This window comes from Ovis canadensis, chromosome Y (assembly GCF_042477335.2).
Source record: "Ovis canadensis isolate MfBH-ARS-UI-01 breed Bighorn chromosome Y, ARS-UI_OviCan_v2, whole genome shotgun sequence".
NCBI lineage: Eukaryota > Metazoa > Chordata > Mammalia > Artiodactyla > Bovidae > Ovis > Ovis canadensis.
Window position 1 is genome coordinate 678,301 of NC_091271.1, and position 26,348 is coordinate 704,648.

At 52.7% G+C, this 26,348-nt stretch overlaps 2 protein-coding genes and 1 long non-coding RNA gene across 23 annotated transcripts in view; 2 read left to right on the forward strand and 1 right to left on the reverse strand.

Moving 5' to 3' along the window:
- LOC138431359 (granulocyte-macrophage colony-stimulating factor receptor subunit alpha) overlaps positions 1–14,917 on the forward strand; it is a 36,377-nt gene extending 21,460 nt beyond the window's left edge. For 11 of the 18 annotated variants that reach the window (XM_069573452.2, XM_069573459.2, XM_069573451.2 and 8 more), the window contains 6 exons: positions 6–139; positions 2,764–2,793; positions 3,955–4,090; positions 6,266–6,362; positions 12,119–12,200; positions 13,317–14,917. In XM_069573452.2, the coding sequence (XP_069429553.1) occupies positions 6–139; positions 2,764–2,793; positions 3,955–4,090; positions 6,266–6,362; positions 12,119–12,200; positions 13,317–13,412 (575 nt within the window). In that variant the 3' untranslated portion in view covers positions 13,413–14,917. Of the gene's footprint in view, positions 1–5; positions 140–2,763; positions 2,794–3,954; positions 4,091–4,728; positions 6,363–6,936; positions 10,000–11,855; positions 12,008–12,118; positions 12,201–13,316 lie in introns of those variants that run through there. The other 7 variants (XR_011253624.2, XR_011253627.2, XM_069573447.2 and 4 more) reach the window with 5 other exon arrangements.
- Positions 14,918–18,631: 3,714 nt separating this feature from the next.
- LOC138431363 (granulocyte-macrophage colony-stimulating factor receptor subunit alpha-like) overlaps positions 18,632–26,348 on the forward strand; it is a 28,777-nt gene continuing 21,060 nt past the window's right edge. Inside the window, exons 1-5 of one of the 4 annotated variants that reach the window (XM_069573468.2) lie at positions 18,632–18,770; positions 20,367–20,660; positions 21,197–21,386; positions 21,480–22,135; positions 24,835–24,928. In XM_069573468.2, coding sequence (XP_069429569.1) covers positions 24,862–24,928 — 67 coding nt within the window. In that variant the 5' untranslated portion in view covers positions 18,632–18,770; positions 20,367–20,660; positions 21,197–21,386; positions 21,480–22,135; positions 24,835–24,861. Of the gene's footprint in view, positions 18,771–19,749; positions 20,661–20,801; positions 22,136–24,834; positions 24,929–26,348 lie in introns of those variants that run through there. The other 3 variants (XM_069573470.1, XM_069573469.1, XM_069573471.1) reach the window with 3 other exon arrangements.
- Positions 19,018–20,821, reverse strand: LOC138929844 (uncharacterized). Its single transcript, XR_011446002.1, has 3 exons — positions 20,433–20,821; positions 20,101–20,300; positions 19,018–19,302 (listed from the first exon to the last, which is right to left on the reverse strand). It is a non-coding gene; the product is annotated as an uncharacterized lncRNA (long non-coding RNA).

The window sequence follows — 26,348 nt, forward strand, 5'->3', positions numbered from 1 at the left end:
TACAGAGCAGTACAACCCACCTGACAATATCAGCGTCCAGTGCAATGCGTCCCACTGCCTCATCCAGTGGGAAAAGCCCAGGACGCGACAGGCACGGTCCAACAGGGAGCTCCAGTACCAGCTGGACATCGAGAGATGGGTAAGCGGGCTCGGCGCCGGGCAGGGCAGTGAGGCTCAGGGAGCCTGGCAGCCAGCCCCACAGGGCGACCGGAGGAGCTGGGGCACGAGAGGGGGGCGCAGACGGGTGAGCGTCGGGAAGATCCAGGGCCTGGGGGCACGGAACTGCTGGGCGCCGAGGGAATCCAGGGTGTGCGCCAAGGCCCCTGGGCCCGGTGTGGACGGGGTGAGCCATCCGAAACCTGCTTGGCTAGACCCAGTGTAGACAAGGCTCTTTGGCTCCAACCCCACATGGCGACCCATCTTAGATGCGAGCCCTCTAATCCAAGGCCATCAGAACCCAGTGTAGACGGGGTGAGCTGTCAAACCCATCTGCCTAGACCCAGTGTAATCAATGATCCTCAGTTCCAGCATACATGGGAGCCGATTTTAAACAAGAGCCCTGTACTCCAAGTCAGCTGGACCCAGTGTAGACAGGGAGAGACCCTCTACTCACGGCCCCCTGTACCCAGTATAGACACGGACACACCCTCTCCTCACGGCCCCCTGGATGCAGTGTAGACACGAGAGACCCTCTCCTCACGGCTCCCTGGACGCAGTGTAGACACGAGAGACCCTATCCTCACGGCTCCCTGGACCCAGTGTAGACACGAGACGCCCTCTCCTCACGGCCCCCTGGACCCAGTGTAGACACGAGACGCCCTCTCCTCACGGCCCCCTGGACCCAGTGTAGACACGGAGACGCCCTCTCCTCACGGCCCCCTGGACCCAGTGTAGACAGTGTGGACCCTCTCCTCACGTCCAGCCTGACCCAGTGTAGACACGAGAGGCCATCTCCTCACGAACCCCTGGACCCAGTGTAGACACGAGACGCCCTCTCCTCACGAACCCCTGGACCCAGTGTAGACATGAGACGCCCTCTCCTCACGAACCCCTGGACCCAGTGTGGACACGATCACACCCTCTCCTCACGGCCCCCTGGACCCAGTGTAGACACGAGACGCCCTCTCCTCACGGCCCCCTGGACCCAGTGTAGACACGAGACGCCCTCTCCTCACGGCCCCCTGGACCCAGTGTAGACACGAGACGCCCTCTCCTCACGGCCCCCTGGACCCAGTGTAGACACGGAGACACCCTCTCCTCACGGCCCCCTGGACCCAGTGTAGACACGAGAGGCCGTCTCCTCACAGCCCCCTGGACCCAGTGTAGACACAAGAGGCCGTCTCCTCACAGCCCCCTGGATCCAGTGTAGACACGAGACACCCTCTCCTCACGGCCTCCTGGACCCAGTGTAGACACGAGAGACCCTCTCCTCACGGCCCCCTGGACCCAGTGTAGACACGGAGACACCCTCTCTTCACGGCCCCCTGGACCCAGTGTAGACACGAGAGACCCTCTCCTCACGGTCCCCTGGACCCAGTGTAGACACGGAGACGCCCTCTCCTCACGAACCCCTGGACCCAGTGTAGACACGAGACGCCCTCTCCTCATGGCCCCCTGGACCCAGTGTAGACACGGAGACGCCCTCTCCTCACGGCCCCCTGGACCCAGTGTAGACACGAGACGCCCTCTCCTCACGGCCCCCTGGACCCAGTGTAGACACGGAGACGCCCTCTCCTCACGGCCCCCTGGACCCAGTGTAGACAGTGTGGACCCTCTCCTCACGTCCAGCCTGACCCAGTGTAGACACGAGAGGCCATCTCCTCACGAACCCCTGGACCCAGTGTAGACACCAGACGCCCTCTCCTCACGAACCCCTGGACCCAGTGTAGACATGAGACGCCCTCTCCTCACGAACCCCTGGACCCAGTGTGGACACGATCACACCCTCTCCTCACGGCCCCCTGGACCCAGTGTAGACACGAGACGCCCTCTCCTCACGGCCCCCTGGACCCAGTGTAGACACGAGACGCCCTCTCCTCACGGCCCCCTGGACCCAGTGTAGACACGAGACGCCCTCTCCTCACGGCCCCCTGGACCCAGTGTAGACACGGAGACACCCTCTCCTCACGGCCCCCTGGACCCAGTGTAGACACGAGAGGCCGTCTCCTCACAGCCCCCTGGACCCAGTGTAGACACAAGAGGCCGTCTCCTCACAGCCCCCTGGATCCAGTGTAGACACGAGACACCCTCTCCTCACGGCCTCCTGGACCCAGTGTAGACACGAGAGACCCTCTCCTCACGGCCCCCTGGACCCAGTGTAGACACGGAGACGCCCTCTCCTCACGGCCCCCTGGACCCAGTGTAGACTCGGAGACGCCCTCTCCTCACGGCCCCCTGGACCCAGTGTAGACAGTGTGGACCCAGTGTAGACAGTGTGGACCCTCTCCTCACGTCCAGCCTGACCCAGTGTAGACACTGAGATCCTGTCTTCTCCAAGCCCATGTGGGTTCTTAGTAAGATCCACCTGCAGGTCAGTTTCCTAAGGAGCCCTGCAGCAGCGCCACCCTCTGTCCTGTGGATAGGTTTCCCCCTTCTTGTGATGCCAACTCCCGCTTGGGAAGAATATAAGGGGCTCAACCCTTTGTTGGCCACTCTTGGTTTTGTTTTTTGTTGACTTCCTGGAAAGGCGAGATGGGGTAAGATCTATTAGCAGTTTCAAAATGGAGAAAAGTCAATATTCTGTTTTGCTTTGTTTTTTCCTAGCGTGATACCAGCAGCAGCAGAAGTCAGCTGGTGAGTGACAACGCTGACCCAACATCACCCTTGTAGTTCAATCCTGCGTGGGTGTGGGCATGCCCAGGCGCTTCAGTCGTGGCCGACTCTTTGTGACCCCATGGACTGTAGCCCACCAGGCCTCTCTGTCCCTGGGACTCTCCAGGCAACCATACTGGAGTGGGTTGCCATGCCCTCCTCCAGGGGAATCTTCCTGACCTGAGGATCGAACTTGCATCTGCCTACGTCTCCCGCATTGCAGGTGGATTCTTTACTCACACAGCCTCCAGGGAAGCCCCAGTTTAATCATACAGTAGCCGTCAATGGGCACACACCAACTGACGTTGTTCCAGCGGTGGCCTGGATGGGGATGACATAAAAGTCAGATGATGGGGTTTCCCGAGAGCTGTGGTCTCCGATGTTTTTGGTACCAGGGACCAGCTGTGTAGGAGACAGATTTTGCATGGACAGCGAGGGATGGTTTGGGGTGATTTAAGAAGAAGAAGAAGAAGATGGTTTAAGGATGATTGAAGAGCGTCGTGTTTACTGTGCACTTCGCTTCTGTTATTGCCTGAGCTCTACCTCAGGTCTTGAGGCCTTAGGTCCCAGAGGCTGAGGACCCCTGCCTTTGCACATCATCTGGGCAGTGCTATAGTGGCACCCCTAGGTACCACTGGGGTGGGGCCTCCCCCTTCTATCCGTGCTGGTCCAGGAAATACTCCTTGAAGTATCACAGAGGTGATTGCCTCCCTCAAAACTCCTCTCGAGGTTGGTCATCAGAGTACTTTTTGTTGATTTTTTTCTGAGCTTCACCACCACTGTGACCTTGGTATCGTCCCCTGTCCGATGAGGAACGTGAACTCGGTCCTCTGAACATCCTTCGTGGGGCCGTCATCCGTCTGTGGGTCTGTGGACATCCTCTTCAGCTCGTGAACTGTTGCTGTGTCTGTCCTGAACGATCCCAGAAGCCCCAGCAGTAGCCCCTCAGAAAATGCAGGACGATCACCTACTCTATTTATCTAAGCGTCTCTCTGAACTATTCAGGACGCAAATTACAACATTCACGCCCAGGTTGGGAGGCTGTGGGCTTAAATTTACCACTTCAGTTGGGCAACTGAAAACACACACCCCTCACTCTTTCTCAACACAGGTGGCACCTCTAACTTTCTGCTTTCTCCAAAGATTGTAGTATTTGGTGACTCCGGGAACAGATACAACTTTCCGAAGCCGGGATCCAAGGCAAAACATACTGTGAAGATAAGGACGGCGGACGCCCGGAAAGCCCGCTGGGGTGCCTGGAGCCTGCCCGTTGAGTTCGGTAGGTGTCCTGAGACCGTGCCCGGACAGGTCCTGGCATTCTGAGGCCTTCTCTGAGCCGTTCTGGGAAGAGTTCCCGTCCCCGAGCCCCTGGTGACACTGTCCCCCTGGCGTCAGCAACACCTAGTGAGTGAAAGTGAAAGTTACCCAGTCGTGTCCGACTCTCTGTGACCCCGTGGACTGTAGCCCACCAGGCTCCTCTGTCCATGGGATTGCCCAGGCAAGAATCCTGGAGTGTGTTGCCATACCCTCCTCCAGGGGATCTTCCCGACCTAGGGATTGAACCCGGGTCTCCTGCACTGCAGGCAGATTCTTTACTGTCTGAGCCACCAGGCAAAGATTAATTTAAACTATGGGCAAGAAAAAAAAAAGAATGTTGACTTTTCCCAGAATACAGTTCTGAACAGACTCGGCTCACTTCCACATGACTTTTTTTTTTTTTTTTTGGTTTCACCTGCCATCCGCAATATGCACTTTTGACAACTGATGTATCGCTTAAAAGAAAAGATAACTGCTTTGCTTAACAAGTCACATTTGTTCTGTGTATACTGAGAAGTGTTGTAACAGGGAACACATCCATCGGGTTATAATCACTCTGATAGACTGAGAGTTTCTCGTTGTGTTTTGGACTATTCACAGATGAAAAATGTGCCCTGGTTAAGAAAAATAATTTTGGAGAAGGAAATGGCAACCCACTCCAGTATTCTTGCCTGGGAAATCCCATGGACAGAGGAACCTGGCGGGCTGCAGTCCATGGGGTCACAAAGAGTCGGACACAACTGAGCGACTAACACAGAGAAACGAAAATAGCTTATTGTAAAGAGCACTTGCTCTAAATGACACGTGAAATGAAAGCTTAAGGATAGATGGGACGGGACTTCTCTCCTGGTCCAGCAGTTAAGATCTGCCTTCCAACACAGGGGATGTGTGTTCGATCCCGGGTCGGGGAGCTAAGACCTCACATGCCTTCAGGGGAAGAGGCCAAAGCATAACACAGAGGCCATAAGGAATTCCCTGGCTGTCGAGAGGCTAAGAGGCTTCCCTCCCAGTGTTCAATCCCTGGTCATGGAACTCGATCCCTCGTGCCGCAGCTAAGCCCCAGCACAGTCAAATAAGGGAATAAATATTAAAAGAAGAATTAATATTGTAATAAATTCACCAAAAGGGAGTGAATGGAGTTTACAACTGTTTGCCTGGAACTGTTCATCCTCTTCAGCTACTGAGCCTTTCTTCTGTCCATTTTTAAATCAAATGGTCTTTAGGTTGCTATGTTCTAAGAGTGCTTCGGGGGTTTTGAACATGCTCTGGGGCTCATCTCTTGTTCAGTTGCTCAGTCGAGTCAGACTCTTTGCGACGCCATGGACCGCAGCACGCCAGGCCTCCCTGTCCATCACTGTCTCCTGGAGTTTGCTGAAACTCACGTCCATCGCGTTGGTGATGCCATCCCACCATCTCATCCTCTCGACCCCTTCTCCTCCCGCCTTCAATAGCATCAGGATCTTTTCCAGTGAGTCAGCTCTTTGCATCAGGTGGCCAAAGTATTGGAGTTTCAACTTCAGCATCAGTCTTTGCAGTGAACACTCAGGACTGATCTCCTTTAGGATGGACTGGTTGGATCTCCTTGCAGTGCAAGGGACTCGTAAGAGTCTTCTCCAGCCTCACAGTTGGAAAGCATCAATTCTTCGGCACTCTGCCTTCTTTTTGGTCCAGCTCTCACATCCGTACATGACTACTGGAAAAAACGGTAGCTTTGACTAGACGGACCTTTGTCGGCAAAGTACAGTCTACTGTCTCACAGACATTTTCTGTGAAAGCTCCGGGTTAGGGTACTCTCGTAGATTTCCCTTCTTGTGAGGCTTGTCTGGTGGCTCAGACGGTAAAGAATCCGCCTGCAATTCAGGAGACACAGGTTTGGTCCCTGCTTGGGGAAGATCCTCTGAAGGAGGAAATGGCAGCCCACTCCAGTATTCTTGCCTGGAGAATCCCATGGACAGAGGAGCCTGGCGGGCTGCAGTCCACGGGGTCGCAAAGGGTAAGACGTGGCACAGGGACAAACGCTTTCAGTTTCCCTGGCCGAATTTCCTCATCCGCGAGCCCGTGAGCTGGCTGAGTGAGGGCAGCGGCTCCCCCTCGCCTTCGGGGTCCCTGGCATGTCCCCCCGCTCTGTCTTCCCCAGGCTCCGAAGAACCAGAGTCCAGCCTGGTGTACATCTACGTTGTGGTGGTTCTGGGGACCCTCGTCTGTGGCCTGACCCTTGGCTGCCTTTTCAAAAGGTAACCCTGGGGAGTCCCGGGTTGGCTAACCCCCATGTCTAAAGTCACCCTGCCCCTATCGGCTTACAGAGATGAGAAGGCAGCCTGCAAACGCCCCCAGGCGGTCCAAGCCGCCGTGTAGGTTTTCCATGAGAAAATTTGTCTGGGGAAAACAGTGTTGACTTAAAAAAAAATTGCACAATGTGAATGTTGCGAGTTTATGTTTTCTTGGGGGCAAAATTAGGACCATGGGCTTCCCTGGGGGCTCAATGGTGAAGAATCCGTCTGCAGTGCAGGAGACCTGGGTTTGATCCCTGGGCTGGGAAGATCCCCTGGAGGAGAGCAGGATTCTCGCCTGGAGCATCCCATGGACAGAGGAGCCTGGAGGGCTACAGTCCACGGGGTCGCAGATGGTCAGACACGACTGAGCGGCTGAATGAACAAAGGCCTGAATGAAGGGTTGCAGCCCGGGACACAGCGCCTTGGATAGCTCTGAGGAGCTGCTGCAAAGACGCAGGGGAGGCAGGTTGGCGTATATGTGATTTTGCTGAAGCGGGAGTTCACGCAAGCAAGCATATATATTTTTTCTTTGCAGAATATCTCTGCTAGTCATGGGGAGCAGACATCACCGTGAAGCGTTTCATTGCTTGTCTAGCTGTGAGAAGAGTTGGGCTCATAAAATGGGTTCCTGAGAATATCTAACTATTTGAAGACCTGTCCTGCCAGTTTTGTTTTGTTTTTTTTTCCTCCAGAGCACGAGTGGCTCATGTCTGCTGTCCACCCTGAACTTCTTTCAGGAGGTGATTGAACCTCAGCAGCTGCAGAAGCAGCTGGTTTAATCCTTGTAGAGATAGATGAAGTTTTGAAAGAGTGAGTCGCTCAGTCGTGCCCGACTCTTTGCAACCCCGTGGACCATAGCCCGCCAGGCTCCTCTGTCTGTGGGATTCTCCAGGCGGGAATCCTGGAGTGGGTTGCCATGCCCTCTTCCAGGGGATCTTCCCGAACCAAGGGTCAAACCCAGCTGTCCTGCACTGCAGGCGGATTCTTTAGTGTGTGAGTCAGCAGGAAGGCCCCCTTACAGCTCAGCTGTGCTCCAGGGCCCAGCTTCCGTGTTTTTCGGAGCATCTGGAATTCTTGGAATGTTCCTCCTTGGCATACTTCTCTTTTCCCATAGCGTGTTACTCAGCCCCAGCTCCCAGGCCACTACAGGCCGCGTCCCCCCGCCACAGGGACCCCGCTAGCCTTTTTCCTGTCATATGAGCTCAGCAATCACGAAGGCTCTCTCAGACGCCCCGGAAGGAAGCCTGGCGTGTGCAGAATAAAGCTTGCGAGCTCTGCAGAGCCACAGGGAGATTTGGCTCATGGGGAGACCCTCCTGCAGGGCGTGTGGGTCCCATGGGCGTTGACCCGAGGCATCTTTGTCACCAGGCTCCCCCACCCCCACCATTGTTGGGTATCCTGTGTCTCCCCAGAGACAAGGGGAGACCCTGAGTGCCTGCTGCAATAAGCTGCAAGGCATCGCGGTGTTTGGAACATGAGGAAGACCGTGGGCAGCCCGACCACGGATGGTAGAGGCAGGAGCACGGGTCATGTTTTAACACCAAAGACTGATTTTAATCAAAAGCTGTGTGACTTCCTGTGGCTGCCGGAACCAGTGACCACAGCTGGGGGGCTTAAAACCACAGACATCCATCCTGCCCCAGTCCCAGGGACAAGACGTCTGAGGTCAGGGTGTCCCAGGGCTGAGCTCCCTGCAGAGGCTCCCGGGGAGGGTCCTCCCCGCCTCTTCCAGCTTCTGGGGGCTCCGGGCGTCCATCCCTGGGCTGGTGGCCGCCTCCCTCCCGTCTCCGCCTCCGTCTCCACGTGGCTTCTCCGCTGCATCCGTGTCTCTCCTCTTCGCTGTCTTATAAGGACCCTGTCCCTGGGTTTAGGGCCACCCCCATCCAGGAGGACCTCATCTCAGACCCTTCACTCCATCACAGCTGCGGAGACCCCATTTCATAACAAGCTCCCTGTCCCAGGCTTCAGGACTCGAGTGGATCTTTGGGGCCACCGTTCAGCTCAGCACAGCATCTTACGAGGTCACACAGTTGGCTCCTTGTCGTGAGAGCGAAAATAAGTGCCCGTGTGTTTGTTCAGCACCACTGAGACGCTGGGGCACCATGGAATAGCCCTAAAAATGCGTGCCATCCACAGCAAGCTGGTCAGTCTGGAATCGTGGTCTTCAAGGCTGGGTATGTCTCCCAGCCTTTTAAAACCAGAGAGCGTGGATTCCTCCAAGCTGCTCAAGACTGGGCACATACCACCACTGCCGTCTCTGCACCCAAGACAGTGAATGTTCAGTTCAGTTCAGTTGCTCAGTCGTGTCCGACTCGTTGCAACCCCATGGACTGCAGCATGCCAGGCCTCCCTGTCCTTCACCAGCTCCTGGAGTTTGCTCAAACTCCTGTCTATCGAGTCGGTGATGCCACCCAACCATCTCATCCTCTGTCGTCCAGTACTCTGGTTTCTCTTCAAAGACAGTGAATGAAGGTTCTGGAAAGATCTTCCTAGGCATTTCTTAAGTACATCCGCAAAGGGTATATTATATTCTCTGGAGTGTATGATTGGAGGCCATCCTTCTGTGATTTTTTTTTTTTAAGATTTTTTTTTGGTGGGTCATTATTATTTTTTTTAATGTCTCTCCTTTTCTTTTATTTTTGGAGTTTGAAGTTTTTATGTTGTAAATTGAAGAAAGTAGGGAAAACCACTAGACCATTCAGGTATGACCTAAATCAAATCCCTTATGATTATACAGTGGAAGTGAGAAATAGATTTAAGGGCCTAGATCTGATAGAGTGCCTGATGAACTATGGACGGAGGACATTGTTCAGGAGACAGGGATCAAGACCATCCCCATGGTAAAGAAATGCAAAAAAGGCAAAATGGCTGTCTGGGGAGGCCTTACAAATAGCTGTGAGAAGAAGAGAAGCAAAAAGCAAAGGAGAAAAGGAAAGATACAAGCATCTGAATGCAGAGTTCCAAAGAATAGCAAGGAGAGATAAGAAAGCCTTCCTCAGCAATCAATGCAAAGAAATAGAGGAAAACAACAGAATGGGAAAGACTAGAGATCTCTTCAAGAAAATTAGAGACACCAAGGGAATATTTCATGCAAAGATGGGCTCAATAAAGGACAGAAATGGTATGGACCTAACAGAATCAGAAGATGCTAAGAAGAGATGGTAAGAATACACAGAAGAACTGTACAAAAAAGATCTTCATGACCAAGATACTCACGATGGTGTGATCACTCACCTAGAGCCAGACATCCTGTAATGTGAAGTCAAGTGGGCCTTAGAAAGCATCACTATGAACAAAGCTAGTGGAGGTGATGGAATTCCAGTTGAGCTGTTTCAAATCCTGAAACGTGATGCTGTGAAAGTGCTGTATTCAATGTGCCAGCAAATTTGGAAAACTCAGCAGTGGCCACAGGACTGGAAAAGGTCAGTTTTCATTCCAATCCCAAAGAAAGGCAATACCAAAGAATGCTCAAACTACCGCACAATTGCACTCATCTCACATGCTAGTAAAGTAATGCTCAAAATTCTCCAAGCCAGGCTTCAGCAATACGTGAACCGTGAACTTCCAGATGTTCAAGCTCGTTTTAGAAAAAAACAAAGGAACCAGAGATTAAATTGCCAATATCCGCTGGATCATCGAAAAAGCAAGAGAGTTCCAGAAAAACATCTATTTCTGCCTTATTGACTATGCCAAAGCCTTTGTGTGGATCACAATAAACTGTGGAAAATTCTGAAAGAGATGGGAATACCAGACCACCTGACCTGCCTCTTGAGCAACCTATATGCAGGTCAGGAAGCAACAGTTAGAACTGGACATGGAACAACAGACTGGTTCGAAATAGGGAAAGGAGTATGTCAAGGCTGTATATTGTCACCCTGCTTATTTAACTTCTATGCAGAGTACATCATGAGAAATGCTGGGCTGGAAGAAGCACAAGCTGGAATCAAGATTGTCAGGAGAAATATCAATAACCTCAGATATGCAGATGACACCACCCTTATGGCAGAAAGTGAAGAGGAGCTAAAACGCCTCTTGATGAAAGTGAAAGAGGAGAGTGAAAAAGTTGGCTTAAAGCTCAACATTCAGAAAACGAAGATCATGGCATCCAGTCTCATCACTTCATGGGAAATAGATTGGGAAACAGTGGAAACAGTGTCAGACTTTATTTTGGGGGCTCCAGGATCACTGCAGATGGTGACTGCAGCCATGAAGTTAAAGGACGCTTACTCCTTGAAAGGAAAGTTATAACCAACCTAGATAGCATATTTAAAAGCAGAGACATGACTTTGCCAACAAAGGTCCGTCTAGTCCTGGCTATGGTTTTTCCAGTGGTCATGTATGGATATGAGAGTTGGACTATAAAGAAAGCTAAACACCGAAGAATTGATGCTTTTCTACTGTGGTGTTGGAGAAGACTCTTGAGAGTCCCTTGGACTGCAAGGAGATTCAACCAGTCCATCCTAAAGGAGATTAGTCCTGGGTGTTCTTTGGAAGGACTGATGGTAAAGCTGAAACTCCAGTACTTTGGCCACCTCATGCGAAGAGTTGACTCATTGGAAAAGACTCTGATGCTGGGAGGGATTGGGGGCAGGACGAGAAGGGGGCATCAGAGGATGAGATGGCTGGATGGCATCACCGACTCGATGGACATGAGTGTGGGTGAACTCCCGGGAGTTGGTGATGGACAGGGAGGCCTGGAGCGCTGCGATTTATGGAGTCCCGAAGAGTCGGACACGACTGAGGGACTGAACTGAACTGAACTGATAGCCAGTAAACAATGTTGCGATAGTTTCGGGTGGACAGCAAAGGGATTCAGCCATACATACACATGTATCCATTCTCCCCAAACTCCCCTCCCATCCAGGCTGCCACGTGACATTGAGCAGAGTTCCCTGTGCTGTCCAGCAGGTTCTTGTTGGTTCTTCATGTTAAATACAGCAGTGTGTCCATGTCCACCCCTAATTCCCTGACTATCCCTTCCCCCATCCTTCCCCCCTGGGAACCATAAGGTTATTACAGAGTATTGAGCAGAGTTCCCTGTGCTGGACAGCAGGTCCTTGCTGGTTCTCCACGTTACATACAGCAGTGTGTCCATGTCCATCCCAAGCTCCCTGACTATCCTTCTTCCCATCTCCCTACTCCCTCGTAATGATAAGTTGGTTTTCTAAGTCTGTGAGTCTCTTTCTGTTTTGTAGGTAAGTTGGCATCATTTCCTTTTAGACTCCACATGTAAGGGAAGCCACACGACATTTCTCCTTCTCTGTCTGACTGACTTCACTCAGTATGACAATCTCTGGGTCCATCCATGTTGCTGTAAATGGCATTGTTTCATTCTTTTTAACAGTTGCATAATAGTCCATCGTGTATATATACCATGATGTACATCATTTTTAAAGTGTTTACTGAATTGGTTACAATCGTGCTTCCGTTTTATGGTGTTTTTTTGTCTGCAAGGTATGTGGGATCGTAGCTTCCTGACCAGGGATCACACTGGCACCCCAGGGCCCGAACTCACACCCCCTGCCTTGGAAGGTGACATCTTAACTCCCGGACCTCCAGGGGAAGTCTCCCCTACTATGATTCTTAAAGGGAACTGTTCTGAAGACGTGAGTCCAGAGGGCGTGTTTGTACTTAACATAGAGTGCCTCTGCTCTGGGAGCCAGGACAAAAGTGTGGGCCTGTCCGTCTTCTCTTCATCTCGTCTCTTATCTCCCCAGGTTCCTCAAGACCCACAGGTTATTCCCTCCGGTTCCACAGATCAAAGATAAATTGAATGATAACCAACAAGTCGACCACGAGGTATGTCCGGGATGAGTGAGGGGGCAGCCACGATGGACAGGTGGGGAACGGTGAGCCCAGAAGCTCGTCTGTGCCCAGCCAAAGCTGAGGTCCACAGGAGGAGGCTGGAATCACGTGTCCTGCTCGCTGGCTTTCTCCGGGGCAGGGTGGGGGTGGGTGGGGGTTTCGTCTGCAAGCTGTGTCCGGGGAAATTAGCCTGGTTGTGGAGAAGGAGGAGGAGAGAAGGGGAAGATGGGGATGGCAGAGACAGAGACAGACCTAACGAGGTCCAGCCAGATCTCTAGCACACAGAGGGGACGAAAAACAATAAGGAACAGGAGACGAGAGACAGACTGAACGGGGCGCAGCCAGATCTCCAGGGGCCAGCACACAGGATGAAAAAGGACACAGGACAAGACAAACACCGCCCCCACCCCCCAATATGTAGCGCTTCCCTGGTGGCTCAGATAGTAAAGAACCCGCCTGCAATGTGGGAGACCCTGGTTCGGTCCCTGGATTGGGAAGATCCCCTGGAGAAGGGGAATGGCAACCCACTCCAGTATTCTTGGGCTTCTCTTGTGGCTGAGATGGTTTAAAAAAAGAAAAAAAAATCCACATGCAATGAGGGAGACCTGGGTTTGATTCCCTGGGTTGGGAAGATCCCCTAGAGGATGGAATGGCAACCCACTTTAGTATTCTTGCCTGGAGAATCCTCATGGGTAGAGGAGATCCTGGTGGGTTATATATACTCCATGGGGTCGCCAAGGGTTGGACACAGCTGAGCGACTAACACTTTCACTTTCAAATGTGGGAAACCCTCCCCTGCACTTGGGTTCACCCGTCGAGCCCATCTTCCCGAGGCAGGGACCGCGTCCGCCTCCTCCACATTCTGCCGTCACGCCCTGGTGGGTTCCTGGGGAGGTCTAGGGTCCCGCGACACTCTCCTTCCGAGCTCTGAGCTCCGTGCGGTCCCAGCAAGTGTGGTACGCGAGTCTCAGACGTCCCTCCCCCAGCTCATCTGCCGCCGATGAGCTCCCACTCGGAGACCGGGCTCCCGTTTCTGTCTAAACCCTCCACCTCCGTGGGGCCTCCAGGGGCTTCTGGGGAGCTGACATCCCTGCCTTTCTCCCCCATCAGATGCTATGGGAGAAGTTTACACACGAAGCGGGAAAAGGTGACAAGGAAGAGGTCTTAACCGTGGAGACAGTCTCAGAAGCCCCAGCGAAACTGTGAATTCCAGGCGTCTCCATACCCGGGACTTTCTAGAAGCTGTTTACTTTTTTTTAAATATTTTTTAAACATTTCTTAAGTATTTTATTTACTGTTTTCGATTGAAGCTTTTTTAAATTGTTGTGTTTTTATAGCATTCTATCTTTTTGTTCTTTTAACGAGGCTTCCCAGGGAGTCAGTGGTCAAGTACTCGCCTGTGAATTGAAGAAACTCAGGTTCGATTCCTGGGTCGGAAAGAATCCCTGGAGAAGGAAATGGCAACTCACTCCAGTATTCTTGCCTGGAGAATCCCATGGACAGAGGAGCCTGGGATCCTCTATGGGGTCATGAAGAACTGAACATGAATGACCAACTAATCAACAACTGTTTTTTTTACTCTAAAAGATAATGTCCTGTTTCTCAAAGGTGCTTTTGTAGCTGGAGGGATGTCGGAATGCCTTTCAAATCTGAACAACTTAATGCACCTCTCAGCGCCTCCTGGAACCCCATCCCCTCATCACACGCACGTGTCCAGACTGCCAGTGGCCGCTGGGGCTGGAACGCCGTCTCCCCTGCCTCTGCTTTTACTGGCGGACAGAATACATCCTCCTGTCTTGGTTTGTCTTTTTTTTCCTGTATCAGCTGCAGTTTAGAAAGAAATGAGTTTCCAGAGGCTACTGTAAGAGGACCTCCCTGACGGACTTGGCGTGCCAGGAATCTATCCTTTAACAGCTCGTACGGTCTCCTGTGTAATTCTTTTAACAGTCTCTGTGATGACCTGACCCCCAGGCGGGTGGTCCACGACCCAGTCTCCATCTCGGGATCCTGGCATTCATCACCGCTGTTAACTTCCTTTTGTCAGAAGGCAACCCGTTTGTGGATTCCGGGATTTAGGATATCACTGGGGATGTTATTCTGTCCACCACACGGGGAGGGGACGCAGACGTCCTTGGGGGCATTTTTCTGTCCACCGCATGGTGTCCCAAAGAGGGGAGATTCGCTGAGCCGGGAGCCGTCCCCAGACCTGCAGATTCAAACGTCACCCTCTGGGCGTGGAGGCCCCTTTCCCCCGACCCTCCTTCCCCCTCATAACATGTCCTGTGCATTCCTCCTGTTCCCCTGGAATCCTCCACCAAAACCAGCTGAGTTGTACACTTTTTGCACAAACCGGCAAAGCCTTTTTTGTTTTTGTTTTAAAACTCCGGTCTTTTCGCGAGCTTTGTGAGCCGTTTTAGCCAATTACCCAGCCCCACGGAGGGGGTCTTGGGAAGCCTGACTTACAAGCTGGTCAGTCGGAAGTCTGGGCTGCCTGGGACCCCCCCCCCTTCCCCAGGAGGGGTCTGAAGAGACTGGGATCCGAAGCCTTGGGGAGCCGGTTTTTCATGCTGGAAAATGACCTGGAAGCTGACACACAGCCAGGTGAAAACGCATCGGGGCTAGAAATCGTCTGGACGCCACAGCTGTGTCGTTTTAACACGTGGATGTTACGGAACTCAGGAAACATGAGCTATTTGCTGCTTCTGTTTGTACACACATTGCTTTTATTTCATTTCTTTAGATGCCAAAAGGATGGTTGCCAATGGGGAAAGGCAGGTAGGGTTCATGGGCGGGGGAGCAGGGCAATTTAGATGTTTGGGGTTAAAAGTGTGAACTGTAAATTGATCAATGGATATAAAGTGTTAGACGTAAAATAGATAAGCAGCAGAGATTTATGGTATACCTCAGGGATTCAGATAATCCTATTCCATACGATGTCAGATACTATAATGAAAAGGGGTCTGAGAAAAATGTATGTCTCCATAAGGGAATCAGTTTGCTGTACCCCTGAAACTAACACACTGTTGTAAGGCAGCCACGTGTTCAGTCGTGTCCGAGTCTCTGCGACCCCATGGGCCGTAGCCCCCCCAGGCTCCTCTGTCCATGGGACCCTCCAGGCAAGAACACGAGTGGGCTGCCGTGCCCTCCACCAGGGGATCTTCCCAAGCATCACACCTCTGTCTCCTGCATTGGCAGGCGGATTCTTTACCACTGAGCTACCAGGGAAACTATACTTTAAAATTAAGAAAAAAATTTAAAAGTCAAGTCACTCTATACTTTAAAATTTTTTTTTTTAAATGTAAAGTCACTCTAGAGGCGTCCCAGGTGACCCCCCAGCAAAGAATATGCCTTCGAGTGCGGTAGACATGGGTTCGATCCCTGGGTGGGGAAGACCCCCTGGAGGAGGAAAGGGCAGCCCACTCCAGTCTTCTTGACTGGAGAATCCCACGGACAGAGGAGCCTGGGGGGCTACAGTGCATGGGGTCTCAGAGAGTTGGACACGACGGAGCGGCTGGACAACAGCAAGAAGGTTATTGTAGTGAGAAAAAGGAAACAGTTCTTCAACCAGGCGCCCCTGGCACGGAGGATCTGATACCCCCAGCTCCCCTCCCCATCCTGTTCCCCCCAGATGGGTCCCCTCCTGGCCCCTGCTTGGCACTGAGGCTGCTGGCCCAGCTGTTCTGTCTCTGCTGCCCGGGAGGCAGCTGTGTACCCTCCTGGGTTTACACCACGATGCAAACCCAGACTTGTGGTTTGCACCACGATGCCCCTGCAGGAGCCAGCGACCGTGGAGTCGAGAGTAACGGGAACTGGTGTCTGCAGCGGTGCCTGGGAGGATGAGGAAGCTGGCGCAGCTGGGCTGGTGGGGTTGGTCCGGGCGACCCCAGCCGCCTCCTGGGTCCTCCCCGTGCAGGAAGGCACAGGGCAAGCACGTGCTTCCTGGGGCCCTTCTCGGGGCCGCTTTGCAGCCGGCTGAGTCGCATCCTGAAATAGACAGCTGATGTGCTCATTTAGGACTGGGTTACCGGGCATGGATACATGGAGCAGGGTCCATTTCAGCATCATGGGATCCCCAGGGTGGAGGGTGGGCGCTGGGAGGTGTGTGTGTGTGTGTGTGTGTGTGTGGTCCATTTCAGCATCATGGGATCCCCAGGGTGGAGGGTGGGCGCTGGGAGGTGTGTGTGTGTGTGTGTGTGTGTGTGTGTGTGTGTGGTCCATTTCAGCATCATGGGATCCCCAGGGTGGAGGGTGGGCGCTGGGAGGTGTGTGTGTGTGTGTGTTAATCACTCAGTCGTATAAGATTCTCTGTGAACCCATGGTCTGTGGCCCAACGGGGTCCTCTGTCCATGGGGTTCTCCAGGCAGGAATGCTGCACTGGGTTGCCGTTTCAGTATTCTTGTCTGGGAAATCTCACGGACGGAGGAGCCCGGTGGGCTATTACAGTCCAGGAGAGGGAGGGAGGCAGAGAATAGTTCCCACCCCGAGGGAGCCAGCTCCCGGGGAAGAAGCTGAGAACATGTCACGTGGAGAAGGAGGAAGTGGACGGTGTGTGAGTGACGTTGGTCTTTGAATCTGAAATTCCCCCCAACTTACAGCTTCTTCCTTGCTGTTCAGTCGCTGAGTCGTGTCCGACTCTTTGCGACCCCGTGGACCGCAGCACGCCAGGCCTCCCTGTCCATCACCAGCTCCCGGAGTTCACTCAAACTCATGTCCATCAAGTCGGTGATGCCATCCAGCCATCTCATCCTCTGTCGTCCCCTTCTCCTCCCGCCCTCAATCTTTCCCAGCATCAGGGTCTTTTCCAGTAAGTTGGCTCTTCCCATCAGGTGGCCAAAGTACTGGAGTTTTCAGCTTCAGCATCAGTCCTACCAGTGAATATTCAGGACTGATCTCCGGCCTGCAGAGCACTGAAGGTGCAGCCACACCCTTGCTGGCGGGTCAGCTCCGCTCAAAGCAACCGGGAAACAGTAGCAGTCAGAGATCTGCAGAGAAATAAGACGAACAGGGTGGAGATTTGTGATAGATGGGTGGATAGATGGGACAGACAGATCGGCAGGGAGACGGGTGGAGAGAGATGGTAGAGAGAGAGAGATGGTAGACAGATAGGTAGGTAGAGATGGTAGATAAGTAGGTACACATAGGCAAACAGAGATGATAGGTTCATAGAAAGTGAAAATGAAGTCGCTCAGTCGTGTCCGACTCTCTGCGACCCCAGGGACTGTAGCCCATCAGGCTCCTCCATCCCTGGGATTTTCCAGGCAAGAGTGCTGGAGTGGATTGCCATTTCCTTAGATGATAAATAAATAGGGAGACAGACAGGTAGGTAGAGACGGTAGACAGATAGGCAAATAGGTAGTAGAGATAATAGGTAAATAGGCAAATAGGATAGGCATAAACGTAGAAATGGCTGATAGATGCAGACGGTAGGTGGAGAGATAGACAAACAGGTACACAGACAGATCGGTAGGTAGACGCAGATGATAGATGGACCAACGGGTAGAAAGATGGATGGACAGGCAGACAGAGGCGATACATGGGTAAGTAGACAGTAGGTAAGTAGGTAGATGGCAGATATAGATAGGAAGATAGATATGGGTAATAGGTAGACAGAGACGCTGGATATGTAGATAGAGATGGTAGGGAAATAGGGAGACGGGTAAATAGAGAGGATAGGGAGGCAGGTGCATATGGATAATAGACTGGTACGTAGACCAGTACGTAGGCAGACAGACAGACAGGTGGATGGAGATGATGGGTGAATGGAAAAATAGGTAGGTAAACAGGCAGGTGGGCAGAGATGAAAGTGAAGTCGCTCAGTCGTGTCTGAGTCTTTGCAGCCCCGTGGACTGTAGCCCATCAGGCTCCTCTGTCCATGGGATCCTCCAGGCAAGAGTACTGGAGCGGGCGGCCATTTCCTTCTCCAGGGGATCTTTCCCCAACCCAGGGATGGAACCCGGGTCTCCCGCATTGCAGGCAGACGCTTTAACCTCTGAGCCACCAGGGAGGCCAGGCAGAGATGCTAGGTAGACAGACAGGCAGATCGATGGGTGGGCAGAGATGATGGCTAGGTCGATAGAGATGATAAATCGGTGGATCAGTAGATAGGTAGGCAGAGATGACAGACAGACACATAGGTGGACGGATGGACGGGTAGATAGAGATGATGGGTAAGTAGACAGTAGGTAGATAGTAGATGATACATAGATTCACAGCTAGAGATGTATATAGGCAGACACAGATAAACTGATAGGTACATATATAATTCACAGATGAAAGAGATGAGATGTCGGAGAAGGCAGTGGCAGCCCTCTCCAGTACCCTTGGCCTGGCAAATCCCACGGACGGAGGAGCCTGGTGGGCTGCAGTCCACGGGGTCGCTAGGAGTCAGACACGACTGAGCGACTTCACTTTCACTTTCCTGCACTGGAGAAGGAAATGGCAACCCACTCCAGTGTTCTTGCCTGGAGAATCCCAGGGGCGGGGGAGCCTGGTGGGCTGCCGTCTATGGGGCCGCACAGGGTTGGACACGACTGAAGCAGCTTAGCAGCAGCAGCAGCAGCAGAGGTGAGATGGAAGCTGTGGATATAGAGATTTATGTGTGTGTGTGTGTGTGTGTGTGTGGATATATGTATGGATATGTATAGATGTATATAGGGAGAGATAGAATCTTATACAGCTGGCCCTCCTCACCTACAAGTGCAGAACCCAGGGCCAACTGTATACATACGAAGATAGATATACAGATATCTCCCTATATATAGAAAGACATACAGCTACACGTACCTACTTGGAGAAAGGTAGACATGTATGGTGATAGATATGCATAAGCAAGGAGAGACGTTTATTTCAAGGAATTGGCTCGTGCGACTGTGGGACTGCTGAGTGTGAAGTCCGCAGGTCAGGGGCCGGGCTGGACACCCAGGCAGGAGTTGACACTGTGGTTCTGGAGACAGAATTTCGTCTTCTCTGAGAAACCTCCGTGTCTGCTTTTCAGACTTTAGCTGGAATTCTCTGGCGGCCCCGGGGTTATAACTCACTGCTTCCCATGCAAGGGGCGAAGGTTTGATCCCCGGTCGGGGAACTAAGATCCCACATGCTGTGCAGTGCGGCCAAATTAAAAAAAAAAAAAAGGTCTCTTCACCTGATTAGACGAGGCCCACCACCACATGGAGTTTCTTCTCTTTGCTTCAAGTCCCCCCCACCATAAAAGACCTTCGCCTGATTAGATGAGGCCCACCACCACATGGAGCTTCTTCTCTTTACTTCAAGCCCCCCCCATAAAAGACCTTCGCCTGATTAGACGAGGCCCACCGCCACATGGAGCTTCTTCTCTTTGCTTCAAGCCCCTCCCATAAAAGACCTTTGCCTGATTAGACGAGGCCCACCGCCACATGGAGCTTCTTCTCTTTGCTTCAAGCCCCCCCATAAAAGACCTTCGCCTGATTAGACAAGGCCCACCACCACATGGAGCTTCTTCTCTTTGCTTCAAGCCCCCCCTGCCATAAAAGACCTTCGCCTGATTAGATGAGGCCCACCACCACATGGAGCTTCTTCTCTTTGCTTCAAGCACCCCCCTATAAAAGACCTTCGCCTGATTAGATGAGGCCCACCACCACATGGAGCTTCTTCTCTTTGCTTCAAGCACCCCCTATAAAAGACCTTCGCCTGATTAGATGAGGCCCACCACTGCATGGACCGTTTTTTTTTTTTTGCTTCAAATCCCCCTCCCCACACATTAAAAAAAAAAAACACTTCACCTGATTAGACAAGGCTCACCACCACTGGAGCCTGTTCTCTTTGCTTCAAGCCAGCTGGTTGTGAACTTGAGTCACACCTACAAAGCCTGTTCCCAGCCACCCCCTGGGGGAAGCATGTGAATGAATGGGGCTCTCACCTGGACAGATGGGCATGAACTAACCACCCCGGGAATATGTACAGCACATCCCAACCGACAGCAGTGTCTCACTATCAGCGTATCCACGGTAACAGATGTACAGGCTGCCCGCTGCAGGATGTTCATTAGGGAGCTCACGGGAAAATAGGGGAGGGCGGAGGAGAGGTCCACGGGCGCTCTGTGCCTCCTGCGAGGTGTCTCTGAAAAGCCAAAAATGTGAAAAAATAGAATAAAGTCCATTGGTAATAATCCCGCTGGCAATGCAGGAGACACAGGAGAGGAGAGGGAAGATCTTCCGGAGGAGCGCCTGGCAACCCACCCCAACGTGCTACCCTGGAGAATCCCGGGGACAGAGGAGCCTCGCGGGCTGCAGTCCACGGGGCGGCGGAGCGTCAGGCGCGGCGGAGCGAATGAGCGCACGGCGATCGTAGGAAATTATTCTCGAAGCCAGGAGGGAGAAGATAAACAGCCGATATCCACCGAGCGTTCTCAGGGTCTTCTGCAGCGAAACCCGCAGAGTTCTGCATCAGAGTCGGTCCCGGCCGACTCTGTCTTTTAAGGTGAGGAAACCCAGCAGTTAAGACAGAAACGTGAAACTTGAGGAAATGTCATTTGTGGGCGGGACCGCAGAACAAACCGAGTCGCTGCCGACTTTGCACAGTTTCCGGCTGTGTCTCTCTGTGTCTCTCTCTCTCTCTCTCTCAGACGAGCTCCCAGCGGCAGCAGCTGACTGGTTGGGTCCCCGGGAGCCCCGTCTCTCTGTCTCTGTCTGTCTGAGGCACGAGGGGGACGGCCTCTGCAGTGGGCGGTGCCTGCTGGCTCTGGGGGCCACGCTAGGCATCCCCGGCCCTTCCGTGGGTGCTTGTGCCGGGTCAGAGGTGAAAAGGCACATGGATTTGCAGATTCGCGGCCTCCGCTGTCTCCTCCTGCGAATTTCTCTGTCTCCTCCCCTGAGTCAGCTCCCACAGGTGATCCCGCAGGGCTAGGGCAGGTCACACCCTCAGGTGCCTGCAATCCCTGCCACCCCGGAGCCTCAGACGCTTTCCAATCACATCTTCATGTACTTTCTCACCCTGCTTATTTAACTTCTGTGCAGAGTACATCATGAGAAACGCTGGGCTGAAAATGGCAGAAAGCGAAGAAGAACCAAGGAGCCTCTTGATAACAGTGAAAGAGGAGAGTGAAAAAGCTGGCTTAAAACTCAGCATACAGAAAACGAAGGTCATGGCATCCAGTCCCATCGCTTCATGGGAAATAGATGGGGTTGCAGAGTCGGACACAACTGAGTGAGTAACACTTCATAGTGAGCGAGTGTGAGTGATTCCTTAGGGAGAGATGGACTGAAAGTCAGCTCAGTCCGTCCCTCCCTCTGCCCCCAGGCCCCTGGGGGACACAGACCCAGAGAAGAGCCAGTCACAGCCTCTGGCAGAGCTTCCGAGCTGAAAGGGAACCAGCTCCCAGTGGATGCAGAGGAAGCTCTAAGGAGATGCCAGTTTCCCGAACACGGTGACACCAAGCCGACACCCCAGTGACCCCCGACACCCCGCCACCCCCGACCAGAAGATGCAGGAGAGCCAAGTGGCCATCTAGCTCCCTGCTGCTAAAAGAGGAACCTTGGGAGGTCGATTAAACAAAAAAAACTGAGGGTTCAGGCTTGAGAGGAAACATGGACTGTGTTACGACATTTCCTGTTCCCTGAGATGATGATAACGGCGGGCCGGTCACTCGGTGAGGACGAAGGCTCCGCTGATAAGAGATTATTTCTGCAGTCGCTGACCTGGGGGAGGCTCCATTTAAAGAGAGAAGGAGACAGAGAGAGCGTGTTCGTGGGGAGGACCAGACTCAGGCTCTTTGTCACACCTGCCCCCCCATACATCCGGAAGGGCATTGCGGGCCTCCCCTCACCTAGGGAACCTGCTACCACGGCGTCCAGCACTGCCCACCTGCCACGTACCCCGGGCAGGCAGGACAGCGGCTTCAAGGAGCCCCACATTCACACAGTTGGGCGAGAAAGATCCAGAAAGTTGACGGACCGGTAAGTGGACGGTTCCCCCATCTTATGGGGGCTTGCTCTGACCGATAGGATCCTCTGACCACGTGGGTTTGTGATGGGACGGGAGATTGGAGTCGGGGAGAGATGGCCTCACCCTGGGGGAGGCTGGAGGAAGAAGCTACTGGGGTGAAAGTCACGCCACCTGAGCTTCGGGAAGGGAAGGGTGGACACTGGGCCTTCTGCATTTCCGACTGACGTGGCGGGCAGCCACGGGCTGGTGGGGTCCGTGTCCTCTGTACGCCGTGTTATCTGCATGCGTGCTTAGTCACTCAGGCATGTCCGACTGTTCGCAGCCCCGTGGACTGTAGCCCCGCCAGGCTCCTCTGTCCATGGGACTCTCCAGGCAACAAGACTGTAGTGGGTTGCCGTGCCCTCCTCCAGGGAATCTTCCTGACCCAGGGATCGAACCTGGGTCTCCTGCCTTGACAGGTGGATTCTTTGCCGCTAGCGTCACCTGGGAAGCCTGCGCTATCTACCTGTAAAATATTTCCTTTGGGGGTGTCTTTAAGCTACGAAGTCCTCGACGGTTTTGTTCTCACGGGACAACACGCACGGGACTGATTTCCACTCCCATCCCCTTCGGTCTCGCTGGGGACACAGACCCTCGGTGGGGACACAGCTCCCTCTGACCCGGCTCCTGGTGACACCCAGGGAGGGTATGGGGGGCGTCTCTCACCCAGGAAGCACAGAAGTGAGATCACCTTCACTCCGTCCTCATGAAAGTTAACAGAAGTGGCGGGGGAACGTCAGCCTGTGCTCAGAAGCGAGCAGAGTTTTTTTTCTTTAACCTCCTGACCGTGCGGCTTGTCCGATCTCAGATCGAACCCAGATTCTCCACAGTGAGGGTACAGAGATGTCATCCCTGGACCACCACCAGGTTCCCCCAGGAAGCCTTTCCATGCCTTGTGCTGCAAAGCATCTGGGAGCCATCGGTAGCCAGTGGGGATGTTTAGGTTCCTTGGGTGGAGAAGCAAATGGCAAGCCACTCTGGTATTCTCACCTGGAAAATTCCCTGGACAGAGGAGCCCGGCGGGGCTACACTCCATGGAGTTGCAGAGAGTCGGACACGACTGAGCAACTAAGCAGAAGAGGTGAGGGTCTGGGACTTTGCTGGTGGCCAAGTGGCTAAGATTCCGCATTCCCAATGCAGGGATGTGGGTTCTATTCCTGGTCAGGGGACTAGACCCCACGTGTGGCAACTAACACCCAGCTCAGCCAAATAAGGAAGGAAAGAAAAAAGGAAGGGAGGAAAGAAATGAGCCTTTGCAGCACAAATGGCCCAGGAGGCAGCTGAGTTCGTGGATGTGTTCAGGGAACAGGTGGCGGGTGAGGTGATGATGGTCAGAGGCGTTTCAGGGGACTTCCGCACACACGGAGATGAATTTGTCTCCAAAGGAGGTTGGCAGCCGTCCCCCAGAAGAAGCCGAAATGCCGAGGGTCCTTGCACCCCGTGCGGTTGGTGGCCTCCTGGCTGCTATCAGCTCCTCCTGCAAAGCTGAGTGATTGTCAGGCAGCTCGCCTGCAGCTTCCCTCCTGATCACCTCTGTGCAACCAGCAAGGGCCTGCCCATCTCTTTGTGTTCATAGAGTCATGAAGAAATCAGAGGGGGAAAAAAAAATCTACTCAAATGCACAAAACCCAGCCCTGTAATCACCAAGCATAAAGAGAACCTCCATCAGAATATTCTAGGACTTCTTACAGAGTTTTTTCTTTTCTTTCTTGCTGCCCTGGTGAAAGGAGCAGTTTTCTCAAAGGGGAGGTAAGTGTTTAGGAGTCAGCTGATCTTCCTAAGGCATGCTTTTATCCCCTAGGTTGTTGCTGGGAGTGTTCCTACCTGCAGGGGCCTTTGTGAGCAAAAGAAAATGGAAGAAACAGGGTACCTGACTCAGGGACAGACAGTTGCCTCATGCCCCAAAGTGGATGCTGTGGACCCAGTATCCTCATCATACATCCCTTCTTTTCACTGGGGGTGTCACCTCCCCAGACCCTCACTGGCCACTTAGGAGAAAATCAGCTTAAAATAATATTGATTAGCCACTCCCAAGTATACCTCTCAGGAGCAGTAATGTGGACCAGTGGTAGTGGGCTGAGGGGAGGAAAAACAGGTTGGGTAGAGCCCAGAAAATGTTTCTTTAATCTCAGTTTGCTGAGACTTGTCATCATGAATATGTGTTAAATTTTTTGATGCTTTCGATAGAGTTTCAAACAGAATTTAAAAGGGAATTTCATGTTGATGTATGGCAGAAGCTAGCACAAAATTTTGCAAAGCAATCATCTTCCAGTAAAAAAATTTTAGAAAAATGGAATCTGATGTTGCCAGCTAACCCAGAGGTGTACAAGAAGGATGGTAACCTCACACTGTGCTCTGATGGAATACTGCTGACCACATAGGGACATACGAACAAACCAAAAACCCTTTAGAGGGGTGGAAGAGTGAGGCCACCAGTGAACAGAAGAAGGGATATGTAATGAGAATGCAGGTCCCTGGCAGCCACTTTGGGATATGAGGCAAGATTGTCTGGCCCCGGGCCAAGTGCCTTGGGCCTACCATTTTTCTCTACTCACAAAGGCTCCGGCAGCTAGGTTCTGATTCCCAACGACTGCCTGGAGGTTGTGCTAAGAAGGAAGTCCTCCTGCCTTGACTGGAACCTGTTTTCTGAACTGCTGTCTCCTGTTTGGAGGTTTAGGCCCAGCTTCAGACCCGCAGCATGGTTGTCCTGTTGGATTTCGTAAGCCTCCTGGTACTCCTGAACTCAGCACGCTCCACGGTCCTGGGTAAGTGCCAGCTAGTCAGTCTTCCAACGCTGGGGAGTCCGTGATGTGGTGAGGGCTGCCGCCCTCCTAACCCCTGAAAGGACAAAGTCTCTCCTGACCAGAGTACCTTCCCACCGCTGCTAGGCGAAGGGGATCTTCTTACAGATCATTCTAGAAGTGGATACCTTTCGCATTCAGCAGAATCAGGGACTCAAGGGTGAGGGCGAGGCCTACAGCTCCAGCCCCAGGTCCTAAACTCAGCTGGAATCTCAGATTTGCTGCCTGTATTAGGGCTGTTGGTGTTCAGTAGCTCAGTTGTGTCCAACTCTATGACCCTATGGACTGCAGTCTCCATGCGAGTTGCGAGGGGCCTCCCAGGATTCCTCTGCAGTCGCTGCCGGGGCCAAGGTCTTCATCTGGAGTTGAGGCCAGAACCTCAGGGTTCCTCTCCAGTGCTGACATGGATCTTGGGGTTCCTCTGGAGTTTCCACAGGGAAGTCAGGCCTCGACAGGCTTCCCTGTCTTTCAGTATTTCCCAGAGTTTGCTCAAACTCATGTGTGTTGAGTCACTGATGCCATCCAACCATCTCATCCTCTGCCATCCCCTTCTCCTCCCACCTTCAATCTTTCCCAGCATCAGGGTCTTTTCCAGTGAGTCAGCTCTTCACATCAGGTGGCCAAAGCATTGGAGTTTCAGCTTCAGCATCAGTCCTTCCAATGCACACCCAGGACTGATCCTTTAGGATGGACTGCTTGGATCTCCTTGCAGTCCAAGGGACTCTCAAGAGTCTTCTGCAACACCACAGTTCAAAAGCATCAATTCTTCAGCGCTCAGCTTTCTTCACAGCCCAACTCTCACATCCATACATGACCACAGGAAAAGCCATAGCCTTGACCAGACGGACCTTTGTTGGCAAAGTGATGTCTCTGCTTTTAAAGATGCTGTCTAGGTTGGTCATAACTTTTCTTCCAAGGAGCAAGCGTCTTTTCCTTTCACTCCTGCAGTCACCGTCCGCTGTGATTTTGGTGCCCAAGAAAATAAAGTCTGTCACTGTTTCCATTTTTTCCCCATCTATTTGCCATGAAGTGACGGGACCCGATGCCATGATCCTAGTTTTGTGAATGTTGAGTTTCAAGCCAGCTTTCCATCACTGAAAACGAAATCCCCTAAAAATCCCCGGGAAGCCTCTTGGTGAAGCAGGCAGAGAAAGAAAACAATTTTCTTGTGAAATAAGCCCAGAACCAAAGCAGATTGTGCATTGCAGGCAGCTCGCTAAAGAGGTCACACAGACGGAAAGATACCTCACCTCATGACAGAGGCAAGTCCAACATATTATCTGATGTGAGACGCTCCAGTGCTTTGGCCGTCTGATGCAAAGAGCCGACTCATTGGGAAAAAAAAACAAACTCTGAAACTGGGAAAGATTGAGGGCAGGAGGAG